The sequence below is a fragment of the Sinohyriopsis cumingii genome, unplaced genomic scaffold (genome assembly GCF_028554795.1).
Source record: "Sinohyriopsis cumingii isolate HCF-2022 unplaced genomic scaffold, ASM2855479v2 utg000198l, whole genome shotgun sequence".
Lineage (NCBI taxonomy): Eukaryota > Metazoa > Mollusca > Bivalvia > Unionida > Unionidae > Sinohyriopsis > Sinohyriopsis cumingii.
This window is the reverse complement of record NW_028315875.1, coordinates 1,873,632-1,895,852: the sequence shown is the minus strand read 5'-3', so window position 1 is coordinate 1,895,852 and position 22,221 is coordinate 1,873,632. Positions and strand designations below refer to the sequence as shown.

The window sequence follows — 22,221 nt, the reverse complement described above, 5'->3', positions numbered from 1 at the left end:
ACAGGTTGAGTTTCACACGAAAATGGAAGTCAAATCTAGGAGGTATGCAAATTTCTTTATTTAGGTGTCCGGTCAGAAACAACATTTGACTGAGCCTTCTAAGATATTGTTTGGCTCACAAGGGGATCACCCATGGCTGCAAATCCAAGCCACCGTAATCGCCATAAATCGATATGTTTCAAAAGTACGAATGGCTCTCCATTTTGCATTCTGCTTCGAAGGATAATTTGCCCCGTCAAACATTGCCTACAGTGCAAAACTTATTCTCTCGCTGTAAAATTTCTCTCCCTATGCCTTTGATGTAAGCGGTGGGAATTTGTTAACTCAAATGGCTATTTTTTCTTCTATTTATGTGCTTTATTGCTGAAATTCTTTTATCAGAATATACAAGAAACAAATAATATATTTAATGTAATGTACAAATGCTGTAGTACATACGAACAATAGTAATCTCTACTAAAAATATAGTATTTGAGTTACAATGAAACAAATTCTAACAATGATAGACGTTATTCAAGGTATACAATTTTGAATCACACGATACAAAAATATAGCAATAATCATCTTTATTAAAATTATACAAGTTTAAACTACAATGCCAAAAATTGTACTTTATGCAAATTCTAAAAAAAATTCATAGTGACATATTTACAAGTGTCACATTTTCAAAGCATTCAATATAGTTTTTATTATCTGTTGCAGACTTCCGTCATGTAGCTGGAGATACAGTTCTGGGATGTGACGTAGGATGGAGCCCGGGCAGTTCATCTTGTTACTATTTTGAGAATATCAAAAGAGTCACGTGGTCTCAGGCGAACGATGAGTGTTCAGTTATGGACGCATATCCCCTTCGATTACGGTCAGGTGATGACTTGGTAAGCAGAGAAAAAATAATTCTGTTTTAATTTGACTCATTTTTGAGAAAAAATTACAAATATTTTAAAACATGAAATATTAAAAAGATTTCGATTAAATTATTTTAAAAACCAGCAATTTAATGTTTTGGGGTAGTGTCAGGACATATTTTTAAAAACAATTTCCTTCGGTCAATAACTGGAAAAATATATTGTTCTGATTTATAGAGAAATAATACCTTATTTTATATTATATCCATTATATTATTTGTATACAAATTACTTACCTTGCGATACAAGAGGATAACATATCTTTACTCAAAAGAAAATCGAAACCCCTTACCACCACCCCACACACACCAAAATTTGAATGCTCAGTAACTTATAGTCGATGAATGGGTGTGTCTATGTTAGTTGTTGCATAATTTGTCCTCTAATAACAGTATCTAAAATGAGCTGTTTTAGCTTACACTATTGTTGAAACCCTGTTAAAGACATTGTTGTGATTTTAGAGGAAGTATTGACACTGAAGTCTACAATTTACTAGTTAATACCATTAGCAGGAAAGCTTGACTGGGATGTCAAAGCCTGGGCAATATATTTTTCAGAGAGGGTCAGTAAACAGTAAGTCCAATATAAAATAGTGGATATTAGGAATTATATATAATTCAAACAAACATAAAATCGTTCTATTGAAAATGTTAGGATGATTAGCAGTCTTACAAAGGAAGGAATAAATGTACTTAACACATTCACATACGCTGGGAAATAACTAAAAAGTGATGTCATTCCCCAAAAGAGGATAAACGAATTTGTCACGAATATCATTCACAGCATTCCATTAGGCCACCACGTTAGTATGAGTGACACATGTCAAACGTGGGATTAAAGGATCATAACTATAATTGAATTAGCATTATTCGAATTAATTTGTGACAAAATACAACAGTTTAATCATGTTGATAAATTCATAACAAAATTAAGGAATTCTTTACTGACGGAAACTACTGATACAGTGAAAAATGACGCACATCCGGAAAACAATATCGCGGTACACAAGATAATGGCAATACCGCGCACTTGTAATGCTAATATAGTTTAAGCAAAGTCTATTCAGTCCTGATGGTTAGATGCTCTGCGCCTTAAGTGTCATCAAAAATCTTCCAGACGAATATAATTGATCGCAATGGACCTATATAACTGTGGCCATGTACTAACTTAGGTGAAGAAAATAGGACATTGGATCTATCATAATCACTAACTGGGTAGTAGAAATATTTTTTAAACACGATGAGCTTTCTTTGTGATAACACAGCGCGACATTCGTTTCAGTTTGAATTGGATCACCCCTTAAGGCTGACATCCTCCTAAAAGTCACACATACTTTAACATCAATCTTGCAGTATGTTTTTTGTCAAGGAGTGTAAATAATGACCTTACAAATAAATATGGATGTATGTGAATATCCAAATAAAGTGAATAATTGCCATTTAAATGTATGTATAATCATATTCTAAAAACTTACACTCAGTACCAAAATAGTATTATCAAACAATTATATGACAATTACATTACATAAATAACATGTACTTTAGAAGTGTACTTATGGCGGTCTTCAATCTTGGGAATTAGCTCTTTCTGTTAGCGTGGCATACTAAACGGTCGTTTTGACGTTTTGACTAAGACAGCCGCCATCTGCACTCTTTTTGTACTTAAGGATTAATAATCTGGCTGAGACACTTGTATACTGATTTGATATATTTTGGACTTATCGTAAATGTAAAAGAAAACATATTTAAATCCACTATAATCCACTTGAAGCTTCAATAATATATAATCAAAATTTAAAACTCATTTGCCTTAAAACTTTGAGCAATGCATTATACTTTCATTTCTTGCTTTCTTCCAAAATTTCACTGTCTCTATTACCATATTATATTAATACCTACCTCCATCGTTGTCAAGCTTGCCAATAAAACCTACCTCCATCATCATCGTTGTCATGCTGGCCAATCACATAACAACTTGCTTTATACTGTGAAATGACTTCAACAATTTCTAAAATTTTGGTCTTTGCAATTATGTGTTTATATTGTGGCAGAGAACATTATCTTGTATGCTACTGTGTTTTATTTGTAGATGATTGTAAGTTTCTGTAAAGACATTTAAAAAATTAATTTCCGATAGTGTACATAGTTTCATTCTAACACTGACTGTAGATTTTTATCAATGAGGATGAAGTCTTATATTCAAAGGTTAGACTTGAAGTACAATCGCAGCTTTCTATGGGATTGTATCTACTCACTTTTCGAAACTTTAAGTTAGATTTACGAAGGTCATGCAAACAGTAATTGATTTACAAGCTTTTCTTTCCCTCTTCTTTCCCGTCTCTCACTAATTTGATACTTTGGGGCAGACGATAACGACCTCAAAGTATGAGTAAAGAAATAGTAGCATTTTACTGTTTACCCAGAGTTCAGAGCGAACATTAATAAAATTAATATTTATTTTTTTGAAAATAGATGTTAACACGAAGAAAACAATATAAAAACTGAATTACATCTTTAGAAAGAAAAATCGTGAAACACTTTTTTTCCAGACAATTAGTTAAACAATCCAACATATTGGACTATGTTGTCGGTGTCAAGAAAACACCATTTTCCGCATACTGCATCCTACCTTAACACACACACACACACACACACACACACACACACACACGTCATGGGTAAATACAAAATTCTTTTTTTTTACTGTTGTTGTTTTTCAGAATTGGTACATCACTTCCACTGACAAACTTCCCTCAGATGGTTATTGGACTGCACTCAATGATCTTCCACAAGCTGGAAGTTCCAAAGTTGGAACAGGTTACTGGAAATATGGGTCCAATGAATTTCCTCCGTCTAACGTGGTGTAAGACCTCTCTCTCTCTGTGTCTCCCTCGTTCTGACTCTCTGTATCTCTCAGACACACACACACACACACACACACATATATATATATCGAATATCGAATCACGTATATACTTACGGATCATGGATGATCATGTGATACTTACGGATCAACTCCAATGTCTTTGAATCTTCCAAATACTACAATCCTGAATACTTTTTTTTAACCACAGTTTACATTCATCCATCGTCCAATTTATATATTTATCTATGCATAGATTTATGGTTTATATGCCACTTTTCAGTACAACACATTGCAAATCTAAAACACGGTATGTATATCCCATGCAACTATTCTGCTTTATTATATAATATATAAACAAACTCTTTGTTTTGATTAGAATTTGGAACAACTCCCCCGACAATGACGGTGTTGCAAATTGCGCTGGACTCACATTACAGGGGACACTGGAGGACGTCAGTTGTAACTCCACACAGAGCTATATATGTGAGACGGCACTGACACGTAAGGAACTTTGTTTTTTCTTCTTTTTTGAGGTCAATTTCACCCCATCCTCCTTTTTCTTCCTGCACAAAGATACTGTAAGCTCAAATATTTTTGATAACAAGAACTGTACAAAATTTAAGTAATGACGTAAATCTGTGTCATTTCTTTTCAGCTTCAACTCGCATTTTTCTTGCCTGCCTTAAATTTCATTATTTCAGCAAGGACTCCATTCTGATTGTACATCAATTACCTATATTGGTATCCATGTTGAGAATCGGAGCGTGTTTGCCACTTCTGCTAATTATGACACGCTGCAGATATATCTAAATATTAGGTTAGGGAAGTTTCTTTTAATATGTCATCATTTTCCGACTCTGATAAATAGTTTGACAAGGTACTTCAGATGGTGTCAAAATTCTTCATTCATTATCACAAGGTCGAGAAAATCCAGCTTGAGTCTGCGAACGATTATCAAATCACATAAAACAAACAGTAACAATTTATTTTCCTTCCTATCCTTTAGTGATTATACCCAATACAAAGTAAAGCTTCTAAATATTTTCTTGATTACCCTCATTATCGATTCGTGTTCAAATCACTGTATGTATCTGTGTAAAATGAGTACTGTATGTATCTGTGTAAAATGAGTACTGCATGTATCTGTGTAAAATGAGTACTGTATGTATCTGTGTAAAATGAGTACTGCATGTATCTGTGTAAAATGAGTACTGCATGTATCTGTGTAAAATGAGTACTGTATGTATCTGTGTAAAATGAGTACTGCATGTATCTGTGTAAAATGAGTATTGTATGTATCTGTGTAAAATGAGTACTGCATGTATCTGTGTAAAATGAGTATTGTATGTATCTGTGTAAAATGAGTACTGCATGTATCTGTGTAAAATGAGTATTGTATGTATCTGTGTAAAATGAGAGCACTGCCAGTAATTTAGAACCAGGTTTGCTGTAGTATAAAACGTCAATGGTATTAGTTCTAAATATGTGTGTGTGTGTGTGTGTGTGTGTGTGTGTGTGTGTGTGTGTGATTTGGATTTTTAACGCAGCTTTAACAACTTTTCAGTCATATATCGCTACGATGTCAACAGTGTGGCAGCTTATAGTTATATCTAGCACTGGAGCATCATGTCGCAGACATGTAGCATGATGTCCCACCCATTCACATTATCCTGACACCAGGCCGACCAATCCTAACACTAATCTCTTAATGCTGAGCGCCTAGTGAGGATGATGTTAGTACCATTTTTGTAAGTCTTTGGTATGACTCGGCTGGGGATCGAACCCACAACCTCCCGCATCCGAAACGTAAATATGATTTCATCTGAATGGTGACGTAAAAGCCATAAGTACGGACACGTATATTTAAATGTTCAGGATGGATCGGACTATGATAAAAATTAAACATATATGTTTCTTTCATCATATTACTTATCATAAGCTACACGATCACCAGTCGAACGACTGTATTGGTTCCAAATATGATTTTATCTACATGGTGACATGCAAGCCATAAGCATGGACACCTGTATCTAAATGCTCCGATTGGATCGGGCTGCAATACAAATTAAAATCATATATTTATATTATATTAATGATCATAAGCTCGACTCTCACCAGTCTAGCAAAGTTTAAGGCTGGAATTTACCAAAACCTCAGTAGTAATTCAGAATATTTTGCAGGAGGTTCTCTTACAAAAGAAATATAACCACGGTCGATTTTTTGCAAGTATCATACATATCTTTAGATATAACTTATCAATATTAGCATTAAACTTTGGAAGCTTCAATACATTATTTTGCATATTATTAGTGTCATATCTTGAGTCTTAGAGCAACCTTGTATGATTAACGACGATTCCATGGACTATATAACGTTTGTTTCAGAAGGTGGATGTAAAATGGGATGGCTGAACGGAGATACGTCCTGTTACTGGATTGGCAACTCTACCGATCCCCAAGAGCTCGTTACCTGGGATCAGGCGAGAAAAAGATGCAATGATCTGGCCTATTCAGCAGGATATACTGCTGTTTCAGACCTTTTGGCTATTGACAATGCCAGTGATACTGTAATTGAATAGTTTAACTTATTTGTGCTACGCATTGACTCCAAGGAAACGTCAATGCAGTTTTAGGCCATATATTGCTAGGTTTCTAAGACTTGCAACATATTAAATCTATTCCGGTCAGATAAAGTTTCCATGATAAAAATCAGTGCTCTACATATCTAATACTTACTCCTGCGAAAAAGTTAAAATTTTGCGATACACGTTGTGCTGGCAAAGTTTTCTAGTCACGGTCTGGCTGCCTCTAAACATCAGAACTCCTTCTGCAATAGTTTCTTTGTCACACACACACACACACACACACACACACACACACACACGACAAAAAAGGTAAACCTTTTTAATGAAACCACAAGCTAAAATAGGCTCATGAAAATAAATAAAAAACAAAACAAAAGCTACAACAACAAAAGTAAACAGTAAAGAATAAACAAGGATACCTCCTTTACACGTTCCTTTTACATTACTTGTAAATTCTTCTTCAGATAAGGGGCAGTCTAAAAACAACATTAGGGCATCCGGTATTGCAAAATATTTTAACTACGTAGTAAATTATAGAACCAGAAAAGATTTTTGATCTGGTGTTCGCCCTCGTTTGTATCCTCAAGGATTTTATATATAATATTACCAAACAAATTGAACCAAATCAACGATCCTGTCAGTTTTGTCCAGATCTCGTAGATTCTGAATAAACAAACATTTTATATTGTCATGCTTTATATATAAACCTCTTAGAAAAGCGCTGTTTAGCGTCTTTGTCTCAAAATGTTTCAATTTATGAATAGATAATGATTTTGCCATTTGTTTGATATTTCTGAGGAATCCTAATCCAGAATTAATGTTGTTCCTTAACTCGTATAGTAATCATTCTGTAAACATTGTTATGTATATCTATAATTTTTGTTCATTTTATTCATGACTGGTGTGATTCTTCAGAGCTACATTTTGTTTACGAGTATTTGGTATTTTAAGACTCTAAGACTGACAAAATTGCGGAGGATCTATGAATAACTAAGTTCAAATTACTGATAATAATATTAGTAGTAAACATGTTGACAAGTTTGGGGTAATTTCCCATTGGCTGATGGGGTCAAATGGCTTCTTATAAGAATTAAGTTATTTCCTATTGGATGCGTTAGGTCTGGAGGGGGGTCTTTTACGATTTGGGATATTTTCAAATTGTCACGTAGCAGTAGTAGCAAAACGTGCATCCACTTCGTATACTTATATAAGTACGTGGAGCTGGACAATTTTAGTCAGTCTTATTTCTTACGTTCTTGTTGAGACATCAGTCTCCATAAATATTTAATGATGCGTTTAAATATTTTTGGAGAGGAAGCATTTGTTTAGAATATTCATTGAACTACAAAGTGCTCATTGGACTTAAATTTTATCCTGAGACTATTGTAAATTATTCAAAGAGCTCTGGACAATGCCATTTTGATACAAAGTCACTATTGGCAGACCAGTACATTCAAAGCTCTGAAATTCATTCGGAAAATTGGGTTATTTTGGACTTGAATACAACTTTTTGCATTATTGTGGAATCAGTTCATACTACTATAAATTTCTCTTACTAATTAATTTTATAACATTTATAATTCAATTTTTTGCTAGGTTTTACAAAACGTGATACTTTTAATTCTTTTTGTTACTTAGTTTTTGACCATAGAATCATGGCGACATATGCCGGCCTGTTCTCTGGATCTATATCTTGTCAATTAAGTATCTGCTTGTCACAATAGTTAAAACATAATAATTACATTGCACCTGTGTATTGTTGATATTTCTATCTCTCTATTATTGATGTTTGTACAATAGACTTAATTAAATTTAATGTTCGTCTGATATTAACAAAATGACAGACAACGTGTGTCAACATTTGTTTTAAAAACACGTAACGCCATGATATGAATAAAAATGGGAATTTAAATGCCACATCGTGTTTTCGATCGGTTTTATTCCAGACATTTATCTCCGGAGAGCTTCCGTTCCTGACACAGAATGCCATTCTTCACTGGACAGGACTCAGTTATAAGCAGGGGAGCTGGCAATGGTCCACTGGCGGGAGCCTTGTCCCAAACTTGTTGTAGGTATTCCTGATTGTATCGATAAAAACGTGCCTTCAAAAAACATAAAAAAGAATATTAGTTTTGTTGTCCCAGTGAATCACCAGCACGTGCAGCTTTGCTTACCAAAACAGTCCACGTTACATTTTAGACACTTGAGTAATATCCTAGCTGTTAAAGAAATTTAAGATATTATTGTGGTTTCAGACACTGAAATGGTTATATCAACATCTGTCGATTTAATTCATTTCTTCTTTCTTTAAAAGGCGATATACCTGGTACATTATTTGCTGAATCTTAACAACAAACCACCGCTCCGGTGGCCTAGTGGTTAGAGCGTCCGCCTCGTATGCGGGAGGTCGTGGGTTCGATCCTAGGCCGAGTCATACCATTGACTTATAGACCCAGATGCATATCAGAAAAAAGGAATACATAATTAATGAGTTATGTCTTGAATTTCACAAGAAATCAGTCAGGCAGTATTAATTCGTATAACATCTTGTCATTTCAATCGAATATCAGGACAAAAACGATGTATTAAGGTAGAAACAAGTACAGGAATCATATATTATTTTCTAATGTTAACATTCGCCTAATCACGAGGAATTCATTTCAACTGCAAGGAGAAGGTTTCATGTATTATTGCTATTTTTAAACGCAAATTAAAAAAATGTTTGAAATTTGAAGAAACAAATTCAAACCTTCATATGTTGATGCACCTAGCCTCTACATTGGGCTTTGCTTAATCATATTTCGGGGAGGTAAGCTGGTTATTGTCTCATTGTACATGGACATTTTGGCACTCGATAGATACACCGTGATGATGCAAATACTGATCCAGGGATGGGGACCGAGCGCAAAATAACAAGAACTTTTTCTATAGCAAGTTTCATTTAAGTTTAGACTATGTCCTAGAAACGCTTAAAATGCAGGAGTTTCTAGTGGCTTCGCCTTTTTGCCTCCACCTACGGTTCATCTCAAAGATCCCTTGCCTACAGGTTTACGCCGAGCTCCTACGTGATACTAATCAATATTTCTAGTTCCGCCTTCGTGGTGTCTCAAGAATAAAGCATTCACCTGATGTCGAACAAGTAATTATGTGTAGCCACCAATATGTTGATACATACTTGAGAAAAGATCATCTCGCAATAGTTCTTGCTTTATTTATGATGGCAGAGCAAACGGTTTCAGATTCTTTTTATTCAGGTTGTGCGGTGTTCCCACCCATTGGTCAAACAGACTGCTGGTGCTGCATACGGAATGCTATTCATAACTGTACTTCCATAAATCTACATTTCTTTTTTATGCAGGCAATGGGCAGTGGAACCAGATAATTCGGGTGGACAACAGAATTGCGCCACTATAAGAATGAACGGAAATTTCAGTGACCAGAACTGCGATTCAAAGCATAACTTCATTTGTATGAGGCCACAAGATGTGGGTGAGTGGGAAACAAAAACTATTTACTTTTGAAGTTCTTGCTGCTGTTTTCTTTTGGGTGAGGGTGTATTATATATATATATATATATATATTCAGCCTGTTCTTCTTTTGGACAAACAGCAAAAACCAAGATTTCCTTTCGTGAACGCTTGTTACCAGTGATTACAGTGAAGATCGTACGAGACTTGTAAAAAAGATCCGTAAATTTCTAGTTCCATTGGAGGGGTGGGGAGTATTCTTAAATTAGAATTCAAATTTAAAAAGCAATGTTATAATTCAGGCTTTACCAGTTTCAATGGGTCGAAGACGAAATATCTACGATTATATATTACACCTTATCGTTAACTTAAAAATCTTAGTTTTAATTTTATAAGAGAAGCATCGCTTGTGACGGGAAAATAATAAATAAATAAAAGCCATGACGATTGCAAGTTAGATTTCTGTAAATTGTTTCTGCGTAAGAATCAGCAACGTTAAATTCATGTAGCACGTTCAAAAATGTTCGTCGGTTCGATGTTATGGGTTTAACGCCACTTTTAGTACATGACAGACTATATATGTAGGACATTATATTTGGTAGACGAAGAACCCAGAAAACCCACCGACCCACTGGAAGCCATTGATTTCCTTATACACCCACGTTAAATTAGCCGAGACTAGAATGCACTTGGATAAAGGTGAGATATCAGTGATCTGTAAAGGCGAGCGTCTTAGACGACTCGGCCGCCAAAGGCTCGAAAAGTTCAAAAATGACTTGCTTGGAAAATCCAGGAGCGAAGTTTGCCAGTTGAAAATAGTTTTCTAGATTTAAGTTCTACAACAGTACCGTTTTGCATAAGTATTCACTTTAATACTCTTTTTTATAGTGGCATTGTGTCACTAATAACTTGTTCGTTTTCTTTATTTTCCACCAGTCTCTTTACGATACGTGTATTGTTGTTTTGGGAGCCGTGGTGGCTCAATGGTTAGCGTACCGTACCAGGGATCAGACGCCCTGTTGTATCTTTATGCATTGCTCATTCCTCCAGTTGCCTTGGCACAATATAACATTTCATGTAATAAGTTGACTTAATACTAATCAATACAAGAAACATGTAATATCAAATGTATAATTTAACTTTACGAACAAGGAAATTTAATTTCTCTTCTTGAAATTAGCATTTATTATAATTTACGCTGTATTTGTCATTGAAAGTTTACCAAGCACTGTTTGAATGTTTTAACGTGTAATTAATTGAAACTCGTCACGGCAAGAACAATTTTTTTTTATCCATTAAAGCAACTATTAGTTACAGTGACTCAGTACAAGAATTGCGTCTCTATTTCTCGCACTAATATATATATATATATATATATATATATATATATATATATATATATATATATATATATATATATATAAAGAATACCAATCATATGTATGGCGGAAAACAATCCTCTCTAATGCACTGGATCCAACGAGGGATCACGGGTGTCAGCGATTGGTTAAAACAAATGTAATAAACTGACAACGAAGAGTGCAAAGCTAGTATCTAACTAGCCTGAGCGCTTTCGACTCTTTAATGAGTCTTTTTCATAGGCAACTACAAAACAACTACAAAACAAAGGCAAAATAAATAAATAGACAAACGGTTATGATTGCAAAACAATACATGGCTGTCTTTACAGGAAAAAAACCTTTAACTTTATTATGTTTCGACTAGTTTATTTCAACTTGTTGCTGATACTGTAAAATAGTTATATTGACCTAGAAATCTGTTATTTTATGTAAATGTATGTAAGCGCTTAATATATCCCGGATATTTCATTGTTATAGTAGTCATTATAGGATATTAAGCAAATTTAGAGAATTATTTAAAAGAGAATGTGTCGGCTGCAAAAGATAATTTTATGTGTGCATTGCTGTCTTTGTCTAGTCTTCTTGGTTTAAATTGCTTGGATTCAATGTTCTAAGGCGGCGTATCCAGTAAGATTCGTTTTCTTTCCTGGTTTGGGAACTCCAGTTGGGTTTGTGGGCAATTGCAATAAGTATTATGTCATTGAAAGAGTGGCCAGGGAAGGAGACGAGCTATGCGGCCTGGCTTCTGTGCAGCTTCTTTATCATCCAATCAGATCTATGAAGGTTGGTCCTTTTGTGTAGCTTTTCAGTTTCCCCGACACTGTGCTAGAAAATGCTTTGGTCTTTATCATATGTTGACAGGTTTTGAAAATGTATGCTGCGACTAACCCATATTCAGAAAGCAAAGGAATTGGACCCGAACCAAAAGTTCAATTCCAAATCTAGAATCCTTTATCAAGTCAGTTGAAAACGACAATTTCAGACACATCAACCATACTAACAGATACTTTAATTCGACAAAGGAAGAAACAGATGCCCCACAGTCACTCAAAAGCAGAACTGACATCATAATTAACCCTACAGATAAGGGTTCCATTATGGTCTTTATGAATAGGGAAGACTACATCAGTGAAGCAAGTAGACAACTAAGTGACGGTAAGTTCTACGAAAAACTAGACCATGATCCAACACTGGAATATGCCAAAACATCACTAATATTATTGACGAGGCGTACCAAATCGGGCACAAAGACAAGCAAACAAGAAACTACTTAAGCCCAGAAAACCCAAGGGCATGTAGATTTTATCTCCTACCTAAAATCCACAAACAAGGAAACCCGGGCAGGCATCTAATCTCCGGTAACGTTCATCCAACAGAAAGGATATCAGAATATTTGGATCATTTTATGAGACCACGTGTCCGAAAATTACCATCATATCTTCAGGACACGACAGATTACCTCATAAAAAGCAAAGCAAGCGAACCATTACTGCCAGATACATTGCTTGTTTCCTTAGACGTCACATCTTTGTATACTAACATACCGCACAACGAAGGGATACAGGCGTGTAGAGAAGCATGGGAAATTAGAACTGTAGACAAACCACCCACACACTTCCTAGTCCAACTCCTGGAGCTTGTCCTAAAACTCAATAACTTTGAATTTAATGAAGAAAACTACCAATAAATTAATAGAACCGCAATAGGTACAAACATGGCCCCTTCGTATGCTAATATTTTTATGGGAAAACTGTAGGGTCAACTTATAGCATCGGTTGAACTTACACAACACCAGTGGGTACGCTTTATCGATGATACAGAAATGAAGTAGCAGCATGGAAGAGAAAGTCATGCTAATTTCATATCAAAGGTAAACAACTTCCATCCATCAATAAAATTCACAGCATAAGTGTCCAACCCAAACCACGTTTTCCTAGACACAGCCACCAGACTAATAGAAAACAGACTCCATACAGACATCTACTCGAAACCTATCGACAAACACATGTATCTCCTCCAAGCAGCAGTCATCCACAACACTGCATTAGGAACATCCTATATAGCCAGGCACTGAGGATACGCAGAATTTGCGATGATCCACTAAAATATGGAAAGAAGGAAAAGGCTGATAGGATATCATTTTATCCTGAGCTACCATCCAGAAAACCCTAAATTAGGTAAAATCATTGAGAAAAACTGGCCCATCGTGGAATCGTCGGGCGCACTAAAGTTAATCCTCCCTAACAACGCTGTGGTAGTCTACCGGAGACCAAAACACCACAAGAATATTCTAGTCAGAGCAAAGCTAACGCCAATCACTAATCAAGACCACCCTAGTCAATCTGGCGCTGTGGCGATAAAGGTGCAGCACCTGTCAACATATGATAGAGACCAAGGCATTCTCTAGCACAGTTACTATGGAAATACTAACCATACATGATCCAAACAAAACGTACAAAACAGAGAATGTCAGTTATCTCATCACATGTAAGATCTGCAGTCTTCATTATGTCGGAGAAACTGAAAAGCTTCACAAAAGGGACAACCTTCATAGATCTGATTGGATGACAAAGAAGCTGTACAGAAGCATGGTCGCAGAACACTTTTCCTCCCCTGGCCACACTTTCAGTGATATAACACTTATTACAATTACTCACAACCCCAACTAGAGTTCTCTAACCAGGAACTAAAACGAGTCCTACTGGATATGCCGCCTTAGAACATTGAAACCAAGCGGTTTAAACCAAGAAGACTAGAAGAAAAAAAACAACCATGCACAAATAAAATTATCTTTTGCAGCCGACTCATTTTCTTTAAAATAATTATCTAAAGTTGCTTAATATCCTATAATAACTACTATAACAATGAAATATCCGGGATATAATTTGCGCTTACATAAATTTATATAAATATGTCGCTATGGCTCATCATTTTCTAGGTCAATACAACTACTTTACAGTATCAGCAACAAGTTGAAATAAACTAGTTGAAACAATAAAGTTAAAGGTTTATTTCCTGTTAAAACAACCATATAACGTATCGTAAACATAACCGTTTTTCCGTTTCATTTTTTTGTCTTGTCTATGTTTTGTATTTGCCTTTGTAAAAGACTCATTAGAGAGTCGAAAGCGCTCAAGCTAGTTTGATACTAGTTTTGCACTGTTCCTTGTCAGTTTATTGCATTTGTCTTAACCAATCCCTAACACACGTGATCCCTTGCTGGATCCAGTGCACTGGAAAAGAGTGTTATTCGCCATTTGATTTGTATATATATATATATATATATATATATATATATATATATATATATATATATATATATATATATATATATATATATATATATATATATATATATGTATGTATGTATGTATGTATGTATGTATTCGGTATACGTAGCAACGCAACAAGCGAGACAAATTATCCTCAACGTGCATCCGTCTATCGAGAGTTGACGTTCTAGTTCAGTTTTTTTTAAGGCATAAGCCCCTATTTGCATACATGGATCACTTCCAGGGATTCTTTAGAGATTTGGCCTAAAAGGTTTAAGGTCAAGATCATAGGAAGTAATTGTTCGGCTTTTAAGTGGTTGATCAACGATGAAACGTTTTTGATTTAGCAACACTATCTACTATTGCCAAAACTAGTCATCACATATCAATGCCGGCTATAGTTAGTAACAGTAGACTGTCCTACCTGTGAACGTTGATCCAGATCGGACAGCTAAATATGACTCTCTTTCTCTGTAAATGCCCGTCTGGTGAATCACGCTGTCTATCATTGGTTCATCCCAACACCACAAACATCAAACTTTGAAGGCAAACGGGAGGAGGTATGTGGACAGCGCAGAGCATCAACTCATTTGCAGTTTTGTCCTGGTGGACAACTCACGAACAGGTCATCACAACATATCTTCACCGGATATCTTCTAGTCCTTTGGCGATGGACGAGAGGCAAAGCATCATGTTTGTATTCACTAGAAGACCTGGACACAGGCGGCTCTGGTCATAAGATCGCTTTTGGCTGAACTAAAGTATCACATGAATTGTACGACAGTCCTACGGGAAACTGAGCAGTCGATCTAGAAGCACAGTGATTACTTGTATAGCACGAAGAGGATGCTTGAACGAGGTGCTATAAACATTGACTTCTTCAACACTCATGATCAGAATACCGCATCTGAAATCCACAACAAGAGACGGTGATGGTACTCATTTTCTCAGCATAGGGTGTGCGAACACTATCGAACAGTACATCAAAAGACATACCAGAGCCAAGCACAATGCAGGTTGGTAGAAAAGTGGACATATTCGTCATGCAGATAGCTGCCCTCTTTGAAACTTGCCTAGCTGAGAAAGGATGTCATTAAAGTAGGAGCATTCATCGTCACCTGTGCAAGCAGAAAGACAACGGACAATGCTGCGACAACCACCGGGGCATATTTTGTGGTGTCAATAACCGGCACAGTCCTTGACAGAAGGATTTTAAATCGCCTTAACACATCGATAAAGACTTACTGTTTGAGAATGGGCGTGGCTTACGGAGAGAATGAGGGATCATACAGTGTTATTTTAACTCGACAACTCCAAGAAATAAGACTAAAACGGAACTGGATCCTATGCACGGCTTGCCAAAGCTTTTGTCACAGTCAGTCGCGGTGATCTTTGGAACATGTTAACAAAATTTGATCACTCGAGAAATTAACTGTAATGGTTCAGCGATTGCATTATGACATGCTCACTCGCGTCGCGGAGGATGGTGAGTCATTTGAATCATTATCATTGACCAATGGAGTTAAGAAGGCTGCATGTTGGCACCAATCCTTTTCAGTATGATTTCGATCTTTAACATAGCTTTAACAATTTGTCAATCATATCGCTACGATATCTGCAGTGTGGCAGTTTATAGTGATGTCTAGCACTGGGGCATCACGTTTCAGACATGTAGCATGATGTCCCACCCAGTCACATTATCCTGGCACCAGGCCGACCAGTCCTAACACTAACCTCTTAGTGCTGAGCGCCAAGCGAGGCACCCGTTAGTACCGTTATTGTAAGTCTTTGTTATGACTTGACCGGGGATCTAACCACTAGGCCACCGGAGCGGTATCTTCAGTACGATGTTCTCTGATAACACTGGTCAACAGTGAAATCATTACTGACTTGAAAAGGCCCTAATCTGTAGTATTTTGGTGTGCCGAACACGAATATAACCGTGAAAAATTTGTATTGGCTCTCGTTTTGAAGATATTCATATACCTCATTTTCTATGTTTCACTGTGTAAATTTCTCCAGTAGGACTGCAGCAACATCCGGAATAATGATGTAACATTGCATAATACCATCATGCTCACATCATCCACAGTTGATTGCATCATTTTCTGATGCAATGCAATACTAATGCCATGCGGCTGCTGAAGTAAGTTGACGTCAGCAGTGTACTATACATGTGTAGGCCTATTATACTAATGCCAGGCGGCTGCTGAAGCTGACGTAAGCAGTGTACTATATAAAGCCCAATCAGATAGGTTCAGCATTTAAAATATTTTAGACGTTGTGCGAGACAGTTCAAGCTACTGTTACATAAAACTTATTATTTTATCCATTTACGTACAATAAAGAACAGTAATGCCTCGAAAGTGTGTTAATACCGCGGACAATTTTTGCTATATTTGTGGGGAAGTGACATTTGCCAACCAGAAGAAAAGTATCAATTCTCAAGTGAAGAAGGCATATCATCTTTACTTCGGATGCAAGGTTGGTGACCAAGACAAGCCTTGGGCTCCGCATATATGCTGTGCTACATGTACAACACAGCTTTCACAGTGGTTGAATTGCAAAAGGTCATCAATGCCGTTTGCAGTCCCAATGGTGTGGAGAGAGCCCAGCAACCACCTAAATGACTGTTACTTCTGCTTGGTTCCTCCTCTTTCCGGCGGAATAACGAAGCGAAAGAAGTCGAGAATAGTCTACCCAAACATTCCGTCTGCATTGAGACCAGTTCCACATGGTGAGGGACTTCCTATTCCAGAACCTCCAGCAGAATATTCTCTTGATTCATCTGACGAAGACAAAGGTGAGTCGACCTGTTCTTCTCCTGGTCCATCAGCATGCAGTGATCCAGATTTTCACTGTGGTGCATCATCAACCCCACACAGAATAACACAGGAAGAACTAAATGACCTGATTCGTGATTTGGACTTATCAAAGAACAAGGCAGAATTGCTAGGATCAAGACTCCAACAATGGAATCTTCTAGAAGAAGATGTCACAATTACTGCATATCGAAAGCGCCACCAGCAATTGGAGCCTTTCTTCAGAAAGGAAAGTAATCTGATATTCTGTTCCGATATTGAGGGCCTCATGAATGCTTTAAAAATCACTCATGACCCACAAGAATGGAGACTATTTGTGGACTCTTCGAAACTGAGTCTCAAGGCTGTGCTTTTGCACAATGGAAACATTCTTCCATCTATTCCAGTAGCGTATGCTGTCCACATGAAAGAGACATACGATAACTTAAGGCAGCTACTGAATTCCATTGAGTATAACAAGTACAGCTGGCACCTCTGTGGTGATTTGAAGGTAGTTGCCCTTTTAATGGGACTGCAGCAAGGATATACAAAATACATGTGTTTCTTATGCGAGTGGGATAGCCGAGCAAGGGAAATGCACTACATGAGGAAGGAATGGACTCACAGGCAGAATGTAGCCATTGGAGAGAAGAATATCCAACACCCAGCTCTGGTTGAGGCTCAGAAAATCTTGCTACCACCCCTTCACATCAAACTAGGTTTGATGAAGAACTTCGTGAAAGCCATGACCGGACTTTGCCAGCATTCCGATACCTGCATGAAAAATTCCCTCGACTCAGCGAAGCAAAGATTAAAGAGGGAGTTTTTGTGGGTCCTCAGATTCGAGAGCTTTTCAAAGATGACCGGTTCAACAACTTGCTGGAAGGTGACGCGAAACAAGCATGGAATGCTTTTCGCCTAGTTTCTACAAACTTCCTCGGAAATGTTAGGGCAGAAAACTATAAGGAACTAGTAGAAGACATGTTGATGAAGTATAAGAAACTTGGCTGCAATATGTCTCTAAAGATTCACTTCCTTCATTCCCATTTGGATTTCTTTCCTAGCAACTGTGGTATTGTTAGTGATGAACACGGCGAACGTTTTCATCAAGATATCGCAACAATGGAACAAAGATACCAGGGAAAATGGTCCACTACAATGCTGGCTGACTACTGCTGGACACTCCTCAGAGATGCTCCCGAACAGCTGTACAAGAGACAGGCGAAGAAATCTAAGATGTAGTCAATGACTTGATTTTTTATAGGTAGGCTATTACAGTTGACCTTTTACTATTGGAATGCATTTCGTTATGTAAACATTAATTTCTTGCAGATTACAAAAAAACTAGAGCCAATTTTGCAATTTGACTGTCATATTCGTGTTCAGCACATAAAAATTGATAAGAATTGACTAATTTTATTTCAGTAACATGACTTTTGTAAAAATTTGTTGTCCAGTGATAATAGATGCCTTCCGTGACTTTGTCATTGGGATCGACATATCGATACCGGACCTTTATCAATCTGAGGAGGCTACGTTGCAGGAAGTGACTATACGTAAACTTCTATTTACTGACAACTGTTCCATTAATGACAAATCTGGGCCTGACATGATGCAAAGGACTGTGCACAATTTCCCTTCAGCTTGTGACAATGTCTCACAATCAGCATCAAGAAGACAGATATGAGGCATAAACCTGCACCAGAAAAGCCTTACGTGTAGCCTACCGTCCCTGTGAACATTCAAAACTTCCACAGAGTTCCCCTACTTTGGCAGTACACTATCACATCTTCCGTCAATCACGTAACCCCAAGCGGCATTTCCTGTCCAATGTGTTACTGACAGTACATTGCACATATTGGTATGATTAGCCACTCTAGTCACCACATAAACCAAACCATCTTTGAACTAAAAGGGCGAGCAATATTGTTGCTATGATACACTGTCGTCATTCATAGTACAAATGTTTACCATAGGATCTATCATGTGAGAAATGATGTTGATATCAAAAGGTCAAGCTCGCATTGTAAATTGTTTGTTGAGCCTTTGGTGTAGCTAACGTTTAAAACCTCCTTAAATGGACTACATGCTTTGTTTCCAAAGCAGTATTATTATCAGATTGAAGCATATTATTGCAGTAATGGAATTAAGTGTTTACACCTTAAGAATTGAAGGTACCAGTTTTTTTTTTTAATTGTGCGTTGCTAATGCCAAGGCTAGAAAATACATGCATATATTTTTGTTTTAATTAATAAGTTTATTAACAGGATGTTTTCACACATGTTCAACTCGCGTAAAAGGATATAATTGCGTGGCAGGCTCTCAAAAATATTATCTGCATCATAAAGCAGTCATTTACGTGATAAATTAGAATGACTTTTTAAAATTGTTTCATCTCAGACATCATTAATATATAGCCTTTTTTAAAACCATACAAAGCAAGCGACATGGGCATGGGCTGTGGTGAATGGGACAGGGCAGGGCATAAATGCTACATGTTTTACACCGGTCCTGTAAGCACATGGGCAGATGCCAGAAAGAAATGCTTGTCGATTGGGGCCGACCTGCTCAAAGTACAGACCAAAGACGAAAAGGTAAGAGAGTCAGTTTTTGGACCATAGTTTAAACTTAGAATAAACAGATATAATATACGAAGGATTACCACAACTGTCTGCAAAGACGTAACCGGTATGTTAAAGCCTCACAGATGATGGCAAATTACCCAAAGGGAGAATGTGGGGGACTTTTGGTGTACATTGTTCATGCAGAAATGTGCATTGCGGCAGGCGTAATAAAAATGTTCATATTCATACATATGCCCCTTAAACCAAATTTATGATGTATACATATTTGTTTCCATTAGAAGTAACAAAAGGCAAATATTAATAGATTTCATTACCAAAACAGTTTATCCATCGCAAATCATGTTGTATCCATTCTTTGAATCTCTCTTTTTTTATCAAAGAGCAGGAATATTTGAAGTAGCCTTAAACTTGTTTTACAAATTTAGGAACTAATGTTTAGCGCATCCTCGCTATGCCTATATAATATTGTACAGTTTACATGCCTATATAATATTGTACAGTTTACATGCCTAAATAATATTGTACAGTTTATATACCTATATAATATTTTATAGGGGACTCATATTGATTTACATGTACTCCCTTTGTTCATGAGATCGAATGGCAGACTTCTTGTTTGTTATCTTGCATGTTTTTGTTCTCATCTTCTAAATATTTGCCATACGGAATTAATGCCGACGATGTATTTTAATTGTTTATTTATTTTCAACCGAGAGCCTCCAAAACATAAGCATAAAAGGTGAAAGGTTGGTGCGCAATATAGATATAATTCAACCCCAGATAAATTTTCCAATTTTATTTCGATCCTAATACTATGCTTGGGACAGTTGACTAAACAGTAAATAATAGTTGTTATATTATATGTGAAGCCGTAGTGTATTCATCGACTACTGTTATGATGCTGTTAACCATTATAGGAAATTCACTTAACCAGGGAGAAACTGCTTGTTTCCGCCATGAAAATGTGTCCCAATATGTTTATAAAGACAGGTGTGTTAAAGAAGTTCAAATCTACGTTTTACACACTATTTTTGGTATTAATTGTTATTTTTGTCACCATGTTTATTATAATAAAACCGTTTAGTCTGAGCAAAAAGTTTAGAACGAGTATACTGTTACAAACCAGGGGTCTTTACTTGATACAGCGGTGTCAAACCCTGGCGCGATTCCCGCTATAAGTCATAAGTTTACCCCGAATTTCCAATGACTTTTATACGAGTTCAGTTGTAAATTAGAAAGCCCGAGGTATCCATTCTATACATACAGTTTACTCTTATCAATGCAAGACCACAGATTTCACAACCTGCCAAGTATCCACCAACCGCACATCTGCAGGGTTTCTCTTCGTTAGGTTTCCGTACCGCCAGCAATTCTCGCCGTAGAAACTAAGCAACTGTCCCTTAACACAGGAAACTATTTTACCTACGCCACCTTAGGTCAATCAAACTATGGTTTCCAGGCTCTTTTCGCCAGTACAGCTGCATCACCTTTGCCACCATGGCGACATAAACGGTATCTGCCGAGTCCCTTCTTATTGATTCCATTGTATAATTTACCGGTTTCCTACCTACATACTGCCACTGCAGTCAGACCACCAATGTACACCACCAGGTTTTAATGGGGACTATGGTAAGACAGGGACATTCATTCGATTTTGACCTGAATTCACTACTAGTGAACCACGTCATGATGGAAACTCACTAACACTTTACTCCGTGACGTTTGCTCCTAATAATTGGCTAATTATTTCGGGCAAAGGAATATTTATATTGCACGCAATTCTAATAATCAAACAAGCAATTTAAAAAATCTAAGAATTCCTTCAAACGGGGCGCTATAACCAAATGCGCATACTCCAGATTTATTACAATACACTGGCAAGTTGCCTAAAAGTATTATTCGATTCCGACAATGGTAAGCCACACTAAAATCGTTCAAGTGAAACTAAGTAAATAAGCTTCCACCAGTCCGCAGCTTCTAGAATAGTCCAAACTGATACTAGTTGGAATAAGAGAGTTATCCGAGTTTAGTAGCTTTCTCTTCAATTTTAAACTTTTTCTTCCCGGTTATTTAATGTCAGTATTATTGAATTGATAATGTGCTTCTTAATCGATTGACGAGACACTTGACCATTTTTGTTTTGGCTGAAGTAAACAGTTTGCGAACTTCTTTATCTGAATTGTTGCATCTAAGGAAAGGTGCAAGTAGTGTATGGGGATACCCTACGTACAATGGGAATTAGCATTAAAAACACCCCTGGGACACTCTACGTACAATGGAAATTTAACATGGCGAAAAATCGTGGGACACTCTACGTACAAGGGGAATTTAACATGGCAATAAATCGTGGGTCACTCTACGTACAAGGGAAATTTAACATG

General features: G+C 36.8%; 1 protein-coding gene across 1 annotated transcript in view; it reads left to right on the top strand.

Annotated features, from left to right (window-relative positions):
* Nucleotides 1–22,221, top strand: part of LOC149774570 (C-type mannose receptor 2-like) — a 59,555-nt gene that overhangs the window by 5,570 nt on the left and 31,764 nt on the right. Inside the window, exons 2-8 of the mRNA XM_089945049.1 lie at nt 703–875; nt 3,625–3,767; nt 4,147–4,271; nt 6,155–6,336; nt 8,301–8,422; nt 9,713–9,843; nt 19,695–19,849. Coding sequence (XP_089801175.1) covers nt 703–875; nt 3,625–3,767; nt 4,147–4,271; nt 6,155–6,336; nt 8,301–8,422; nt 9,713–9,843; nt 19,695–19,849 — 1,031 coding nt within the window. The remainder of the gene's footprint in view (nt 1–702; nt 876–3,624; nt 3,768–4,146; nt 4,272–6,154; nt 6,337–8,300; nt 8,423–9,712; nt 9,844–19,694; nt 19,850–22,221) is intronic.